Below are 9159 nucleotides of genomic sequence, written 5' to 3'. Positions count from 1 at the left end.
GTCTCGTTAGACCTCCCCCCATCTCCCCTCATCTTTTTCTGCTTCCATTCTGCAAGCACACACAGGAGCTCGGAGAGATTGCAAAAACAAAAACTAGATCATCGTCGCAGTCTATGTGCACTGCAGGGCATGCAGCTTACAATAGCAGAGGATTCTGTTGCAGACCGCCTCACGACGGAGTCGCACAATCGCTGAAATTCAATCAAAGGACCTCTAAAAACTCCTGCGTGTGACAGGTACCAAACGTGTCTCCGGGCCACGAGCGTTGACGCGGCGGACGGGAAATTTTCAACGCCGGCCAGAAACCACAAGGAAAAGGTCAAGAGGCATAATGAGGCCGGAACGCCGTTTCTTAAATCTGCGTGACATTTTCAGTCGATACGTGAGAGCGGCCTTGTTGTGCGGTCTGCCGCCAGAGCCTCGCTTAAAAGAGCAAACGGTAATCAAACGCCCAAAAAGATGAGAAACAAACAAAAAGAAAGAGTCCCTCGGACGAACGCCAGCCCCCACAAGGAGCGCGTGCATTACTCATCCCCCACAGAGCCGCCTTGCTCTGGTGTGTTGTGGGAGGACTGGGGGTGGGCGGCTGTGCAGGAGATTGAGAGCTGCCTTGCAAGACTTGCATGACTTCAGCTCGCATAAAAGATACTGTATCTACATAATGCTTCCTCATCTTCCCCCTCAAAAACAACACACACAAGAAAAACCTCTTGTGTGTGTGTTTGTGTGTGCGTGTGTGTGCCTTCCTAGCACTTTCAAACTCATCAGGAAAGCCAGTGTGGTGGAACCCAGACATCTTGATTCACCCGCGCTTCACCTTCAGAGCCAGCCGCGCACTCACGCACACGCACACACACACGCCGGCAGCACACACAACGAGTGAAGGTCTTGTTCTTGTCCCAGGTGCAGAGAAATCTGTGAAGCAGCGTGTGGCTTGTCCCAGTTCCTCCACAGTACCTGTGTGCGTGCGGACGCGCCCGAGCGCGACTGCGTATTGCGACAAGACTGACCCATTTGAATCCTGACACAGGCAGGCGCTCGCCGATGCGTTGCCTGAAACTAGTTCAACATGTAGGTTAAGCTGCAGCTGGCGCTTCCGCGTGGCAGAGAGCGGTGGGCGCCATGTTGGCGCGGGCCGGCAGAGAGGTCAAAGAGCACGGCGGGATTGCTGGCGCGTATTCGCAACTAGAAACTTGATGCCAAAAAACAAATAAATAAATTGCTGTCGCCTGCAGAAATAAAGGGAGGGAAGAAGGAAGGGGCGGTGGCGGAGTGGACAGCCACTTGAATTTGTTGGGCCCTTCGAGCTAAGCTAATGTCGGACTATATTCCTCAATACAGGAAACCTTCTGTAAGCTGCAACCTTTCTTTATACGTTGAATACGCTTGATAATTTTTTCAAACATCTCAGAAAGAGCCGAGCTTCTTAAAGAGACAGAAGCCCAATATAAGACACTTCATCATAAAGTCAAATTTCTCTTGTTATATTTTATATAAAGTGCTTTTCCAGAACTAGTGAAGGTAAGACAGTTGATTGTGCTCTAAAGTGGCAGCATGTGGCTGGAAAACATAACCCTGCCCCTTTAAGGCAGCCGGACGACTGAAGTTGGGGTTTAGGCAGACTCAGTCCAGAAGAATATGCAAATATAAGAATCAGCCACTGCATGTGTGAAACTGGTGTTGAGTCTCACAGCTTCCTGACGAGAGCTGAATGAGTATTGTGTCGTTTGAAAAATATCAAGTTTTACCAGCTCTTAATTCTTCCACGGGATTTCTGCTCCATCACTGATTTTGGTGTATAATGTATTTAGTGTCCCCCCACATCCCCTGGCTAAACTTTCTGGAGGCGCCCCTGGGAGCGGGGTCAGGGAGGCTGGGGCTTAGCGGAGAGGAGAGGCGTGGGAGAGGGAGGACTCCTTCTCAGAAATGTGCCCAGGTTTTAATGTGAGAGAGGGACAGGAGGAAACAGGCAGGGATGGGAATGAGAGAAAGGAGGTGAGACATTGGGAAGGATCCGGACAGGAGGTGACCGCCCGGTGTTGGAGGGTGAAAGAGTGTGTGTGTGTGTGTGTGAGAGAGAGAGAAAGAGAGAGAGAGAGAGAGAGAGAGAGAGAAAGAGGGAGAGAGAGACTGTGTTGCGCTTGTGGCGGAGAGACCGCAGAGAGAAATCCACACAACTTCCAGCATCCTCCCTGCGCCGCCGCGCCGCGCTGCGCCCCGCCGCTGCCTCTGCCGCTACCGCGTCTCTCCCCCCACCCCCCAAGTCTCTTCTACCCGGACCCAGGCGGCTTGGCGCGGTGAGATGTGAAGAGGCTTGAAGTATGGCATGCGAGGATGCTGTTCGCAAAGAAGAAGGAGATGGTGACGGCGACGCGACGCGCGTTCATTCGGACCCTGGTCTACTTGTTCTGTTTGACGACTTGGTGAGTGCGGAGCCGGGAAAAAATAAATAAATTAATTAAAACTAACTAAATAAAAAAAAACCTGATTGATCGGAAAGTTCAGTTTTTATTTTTATTATTATTTTTTTTATATAGCCTATAGCTATTTTTTATTATTATTTTTTTTCTCGTAGTGCGAAAACAACCTCCGGACAAACCAGGAAGGATGAGAAGATTTACCCGGAGAATTTCACTCGGATTCTGGACCGACTTCTGGACGGCTACGACAACAGGCTGCGACCCGGATTCGGAGGTATTTAGAGGAGAAGCGCAATTTTTTTCTTTTTTGGGCGCACCGCAGAACAAGCGTCACGCAATTCACGACACTTTTGGCGTCACTTTGGAAATTATATTATCGGCTTCAATGGAAAGACTGAGAACGAAAATGGATGTTTTGCCAAAGAAACATTTTCTCTCTACTGAGGCGCAGTTTGAGTCCGAGAAGGTCAAAATTATTTTTCCAACATCCGGCTTCAGCTTTTCCTTCTTAACTTTAATTTTATTTTATTTTTTTACTGCATTAGAAAACAACCAAACAAACAAACAAAAAAAAGATTTTTTTTTTAATTTTTTTTTTGCGCAGGGCCGGCCCCAGGTTGTCCGCGGCCCTGAGCTCCGGCTCTGCCCTTCAGCTGTGCTTCATTCAGTTCGTTTCTGAGCTCAGAGCTCAGAATGACGTCACACCCGCGTCGAGAGCTGTCGTTGAGCGTCAGAAAACCCGACTGTCGAAGCGGCCAGTGAGAAAAAGATGGCGGAAAAAAGTTGAAGGAGTAAACAATTTGTTTTTCTGTAAATGAAAGGAAGCTCTGTCTGAGACACAAACAGTAGAACTTATTAAATTTAAATCTGACAGCTGGCATATTTTCAAATAAATGAAAAAAACCAGTTTTACTTTGTAGGCAAAAGGTCATGAGGATAAAATTTCAACTATAATACAAAAGGAAATACTGCGGCAACATCTTCTAAATATGAGGGAACACGTCAGACCTTGTTTCGACAAAGAAACAAAGAAGAAAAAAATAGAAAATTAGTTTTTCTCTTTTCAGCGTTGAGCAATTAATCAATTAATTGCATAACAGAAGAAAAGAGTTCAATAATTTTCATTTTTATCATTTGCTGTTCTTCACTTTTCTCTCTTTCTACCAAAAACCGGGAGACGAAAGTCTTCAGTCTGGTGCTTTGGTCTCAGTTTGCCGTTTAACTGAAGGACGGTTTGCAGAGACTTTCTAATAATGCATTTTATCTGTTGTTCTTGTTGGACATTTAAAATGTCCTCTAGTTCCAGTGTTACATGTTCTTTAGAAGTGAAAGCAGCTTATTGATCTTTGAGAATGTGTCCTGATAACATTATCCCATCGTATTACTTGAAAAAGTGGTCTCAAAAACAGTGATATTATCGGTTATCGCAATAACTTCTGGGAAGCAATACATCACCCACCTTTTCTGGAGGACTGGTAAAAAGAGAAATCTCTTCTCAACAGCGACACTCAAGCTGGTCATCGATGTAGAAACGCAACGCATGGCAGAAAACAGACTCTTGTCTGTTGTGAAACTTGGAAGCGGCAGCGATGTGCTTTTCTTTAGTCGAGACAGGAAAAGGTGATTAGAGGTGATGGGAAGGTGTTGGAGGCAGCATCAAAATAAGACTAGAGTCTAGCGGTGGGCATTTATCGTAGCGATTATCATTTGTTGTGATAAATTTCTTATCGCAACAAGTTTTTGATTTATTGGCGTCACAATAAATTCTAATTGATAATGTTTTAAAAAGACTAATAGCTGTACTATTTTAGAATCTAGAATCAACCAATTAGAACCAGGAGGCGGGACTTAGTGCTGTCAATCACCATCACAACCTCTCTCCTTTGCTCTCTGCTGCGGTGCAGCTATAATGGTTTGTCATGAATGCTAAGAACAGTTAGCACAGTCACCGGATAAGCAGTGAGCTGTTTCTCCGCCATTAGCGCATTTAGCAGCGCATTCATGGGGATGATTTGAGGCACTGAGATCCACTTCCTGGCACTGATTGGTTGTTTTTGGTTGGAGTGACGCATTTCAGACGACAATAACATTTCAGGAAGGATGTGGAGGAAAGCGATGTTTTCACTGATTTCCTGTCTCACAACACAGTGATAGTTTTATTAAAAGTTACGTACTGCAGTTTTAAAGACAGCCTAAGCAAACCTGCTTTACTTCCCAAATATTAACTGTTGAGAAACAAACAAACAAACATGAAACGCAGTAAGCAGGAAATCCAAAGAATTACAATCAGTTTATTCGATCTTAAGACGCTCATAGGCAGATGAAGCCTGAGGAAACCCTCCATTCAGGACAAATGTGTAACGCTCGGCCCAAGAGGTAAAAAGTATGGATCTTTTCATGTCTGCTGAATATTCATGCTGGGAAGCAGCGAGAACTGACTTACTGCGCAGAGCGGTCTGTCAACGGGAACGTCTGCATGCAGGCGCACGCTTCCAGCTCGTCTTCACACTGGGACTCCACATCCATTCAATGAAGGGGGGGGAAAAATCAAACAGGATTATTTTCTTTTCTTTCTTTCCTATTTTTATTTTTTTTTTTACATCTTCTAAGCTATTTTCTCCACTGCATTATGCAGAGTACGACACAGCTCCAGAAGAGATGAGCTACTGCAAGTCTCCTAGATTTTATTCTGAGGATCTGTAGACCTCAGACCAGCTTATAACACCTATTTGGATAAGATAACTTTCTGAGAAAATGTCAGTGAATGTGATTTGTGTGGTGTGTTTAATTGACCCGACAGGTCCTGTGACAGAGGTGAAGACCGACATTTATGTGACGAGTTTTGGGCCAGTCTCAGACGTTGAAATGGTACGTAGCCAAACTCTTGTCATGTTGAATTCTGTTCTTACTTTTACGCAACTTTTTGTGCTATCAGGTTGTGCTATTCAACATATATCACAAATTTACTGTCAGCGCAATATCACTGTACACAGTATGCATATGGTAAAGAAATGTAATTGGTTTGCTAATCAGCTCAGGTCTTTTGGTCAGCATTCAATCTCCCCAGTACTTAAGCACCTCAACCTCAGTCACTCCTCGCCTGTTCCTTTCGTCGACTCCTCATCTTCAATATATTATCACACATGACGTTTTCTTAACGCTGTGCAGCCGTAACACTGCATTATTTGGTCGTTCAGCCAAAACATTACTGCATTTGATATTTTGTCGAAAACAAAAGAATTCACACTGCTAACTGTTATCCAGATAAATCCATCCATGTTTTTCGTGACATGTCGGTTTTCCCTCCATCAGGAATACACTATGGATGTATTCTTCCGGCAGACCTGGGTCGATCGGAGATTGATGTACGAGGGTCCAGTGGAGATACTGAGACTTAACAACCTGATGGTGACCAAGGTCTGGACACCGGACACTTTCTTCAGGAACGGCAAGCGGTCAGTTGCCCACAACATGACCGCGCCCAACAAGCTCTTCCGCATCATGAAGAACGGCACCATCCTTTACACCATGAGGTAAAAAAAACCCCAACCTCTTAACTGTGCCTCCATCTTATCAACAGCCTGCTGCTTTGCATCTAATTTCATAACTTTCAAAAACGTTGGCTTGCGATTACGTTGCAGACACTTCACATATTGTAGATTTGCATATTTCTGTATTTTTTTCATCTTTTTTTTTATTGCTAGAAAAGGCGAGTTGACAGACTGTGTTTGCTATAAAGTAAGAAAAGGGATTCATTGTGGAATCCAACCAAGGTTCTCTGTAAACAGCAGAAAGCTGCTCAGAGGCGGTGCAGACGCCAAACGTTTGGCGCTGTCCAAAACGTCGCCTTTTTCAACTCAGAGCCACGTGGGCCAAAGTAGGAAACGAGCAAGCTAAAATCTTTCCCTGATTTGTGTACCCTTCAGCTGTCACAATGCAGACACTGTCAGAAACAAACAAACAAACAAAACTTTCCTCTACGATCAAAAGTGACTTACAGTATCCAGAGGATCTAAAAAGTTTCATTCAGGTGGTTAAATGTGATTAAATAATCTGTGTGTCAGGAAGGGTTTTGGTAGTTTGCTGCTCTGCAGGTGTTTAGTAAAGGAGCAATATGGTGTGAAATGAACTCTTTTGAGCTTAACGTCATGTTACAACGTTATTCCCCCATCGTAAGACGGCAGAGAGTGTCGCGTTGATTCTCTCATGCATGTTTGAGGAGGGTGGGAATCTCCCATACCAACCATTCTGGGGCGCCTAAATGGGTTTTCACAAAAACAACCCAAAACCAAAGCTATTCCTTCTAAAGGCGAACGATGGGGTGTAGTTTTTACTTTCATTGTATTGACAATAATAATAATAATGACAATAATTTTAAAAAAAGCTTTTTGATTAGCAGTGGCAAATACATTTACAATTTCAACCCATTCTGCTGTTAGATCCTGTCTTTTCTGCTGCAGACACAGCCATGTAAAATCCATCTTGGTCCTAGCTTTAACCGCTCCTCTGTGCGCCGCTTCAGGTTGACCATTAGCGCCGAGTGTCCCATGAAGCTGGTGGATTTCCCCATGGACGGACATGCCTGCCCCCTCAAGTTTGGAAGCTGTGAGTGCTTTGGTGCTTGTTTACCTGATGAAATGATGTGCAATGTGTCGTCCAAACGGCGAGAGGCAAACCCTGCCGTGGCAGCAGAGTACACCATGTTAACCTGCAGAATCACAACAAAAAGTCAGGCAAGCTAAAGATATTATTTAATGAGTGATTATATTTGACTGAGAACAATCGATGTGTTGGCCTGTCGTGATCAATTTTGCCGGTCAACAAACTGTCCCAGTATTTATTGCGATAAAGGATAATATTGTCGTCTTGAGGCTATTTTCAAGTATTGTGTTGGCAGTGGCATGATAACGGAGGTTCGCCCTCTCAAATGTCAATAAACTTTCATTTATTAAAAACACTTAACACACTTCAACTGGAAGGCTTTTTAATCATTCAAAAGTGAAACACGACAACCAAACAGACACAATAAGACGGAAATAAAAACCACTTCCAAACAAAAACCATACATGAAACAGAGTATGATGTCTCATTTTAACAAATATTTGCCATCAAAATGGAAATTATTGCGCTCATTTTAATATATCGTGCAATTATTCCATCAGTCGCCTATTGCGATGTGCTTACTGATGCATTTGCTGTGGACCAACTGAGGCAATGTGGCTGCCGTCTCTGCTGGCCTTTTCTGTTCAGTGTCTCCTGGTGTTCCTTCTCTGGAGACTCTGGGCTTTATATTAGAGGGGGGAAAAAATGGCAGCCACATGAGCAAAGGACATGTGGCAAGTGGGCTGGTGTCAGCCTGGGAGTGAGGTCCGGACTCAGGATAGTGCAACTCCTTTGTCAGCCGTCTTTAAGTTTGCTGCAAACAAAGTAAGGCAACTTCTGCAAATGTAGCACTATTTTCCAAACACCGAAGTCACAAAGTAGGATTATTATGTATGTAAAGAGGTTTATGTCATGTTATAAAGTCATTCCCTCATTAAACACGTCCCTGGGTTGTTGCTTCGATTCATTCATGCATGTTTGAGAAATCCTTGGGGAACGCCTTAGCGCTCGCTTTTCGGCTCAGCTAGCGGCAGCAGCAATTAGCAAGCACTGGTGGAACTGAGCGTCTGCTGAGCGCATTACACAAACTGCAGCTCGACTAAGATCGGTTCGTCGACGGCGTCAATGAACCCATAGAGAAGCATTGTTATGATAAAGTGCTGGCAAGGGTAGTGTGTTCTTAAAGAGACAGACGCCCAATTTCAAGTTGTCAGATGCAGCTATGATGCAAAGTCAAGTTTCGTTTAAATTGTTTTTGACAGAGAATTTTGTTAAGAGCTGAAGGTGACATAGTGTCCGGAAAATACACAATACCTCCCTTTAAGCTACGCATCGACAAATCCTGTGTTCATAGGCTGACGTTGAGAAACATGAGGACATTTTAGTGCCTTGGGATGGTATTTATGTCCCTCCAACGTCTTCACATTTTCTCACTTCACACTCACTAAAATGCAATGTATTTAGGGGTAATTTAAGTAACAATGCAGGGCAGGTGAAAACAAATGCTGCAGCATAATGTACATATAGACACATAAAGAGCTTGAGTTGAAGATCACCTTTCAGCCGGACTTCAACCCTGAACGGTCAGAGCTACGAGACGATTCGGATGTTCAAATGGAGGATTTTTGATTTTTATAGGGTTTATTGGCTCTGATGGCCTTTATTTGACAGTAAATTGACAGGAAAGTGGGTAGTGAGAGAAGAGGGAACACAGGTGCCAAAGGTCATCAGACCGGGAATCGAACCTCCGACGGCCACATCGAGGACTAAGGCTTCTTCCATATGTGGGTTGTACTCAACCCCTAAGCCACCACAGCATCCCAAATGAACTATTGTTTGAAATATTTTGAAAACCATGCATCATTTCCCTTCCAGTTTGCAATTATTAATTCTGTCTGTTGTAAAAATTAGGCTTGTAGCAATAAATCGGCCCATATTTCCTTGATTTTGGGAGATTGGTGATACTTGCGTGTAAAGCCGACCTTTTCGCTGATACCTCGGCAAACACTGTGCTTTTTTGCTCTGCTGTGAGCGAAAGTCTGACTGCAAGCATTACAGTTAAAAATTAGTTAATAATAGTCACCCCACAGTTGACAGCTCAGCATCTTTCTTGTTGCATGTCCCAATTGGTATTGGC

General features: G+C 44.1%; 1 protein-coding gene across 1 annotated transcript in view; it reads left to right on the top strand.

Annotated features, from left to right (window-relative positions):
- Positions 1 to 1990: 1990 nt before the first annotated feature.
- Positions 1991 to 9159, top strand: part of gabra4 (gamma-aminobutyric acid type A receptor subunit alpha4) — a 28311-nt gene continuing 21142 nt past the window's right edge. Inside the window, exons 1-5 of the mRNA XM_055034541.1 lie at positions 1991 to 2423; positions 2576 to 2694; positions 5221 to 5288; positions 5733 to 5953; positions 6943 to 7025. Of these exons, the coding sequence (XP_054890516.1) occupies positions 2335 to 2423; positions 2576 to 2694; positions 5221 to 5288; positions 5733 to 5953; positions 6943 to 7025 (580 nt within the window). The 5' untranslated portion in view covers positions 1991 to 2334. The remainder of the gene's footprint in view (positions 2424 to 2575; positions 2695 to 5220; positions 5289 to 5732; positions 5954 to 6942; positions 7026 to 9159) is intronic.

This window comes from Poeciliopsis prolifica, unplaced genomic scaffold (assembly GCF_027474105.1).
Source record: "Poeciliopsis prolifica strain line A6 unplaced genomic scaffold, Auburn_PproV2 SCAFFOLD009, whole genome shotgun sequence".
Lineage (NCBI taxonomy): Eukaryota > Metazoa > Chordata > Actinopteri > Cyprinodontiformes > Poeciliidae > Poeciliopsis > Poeciliopsis prolifica.
Note: the sequence above shows the minus strand (reverse complement) of the source record. Positions and strands in the feature narration are given on the sequence as shown.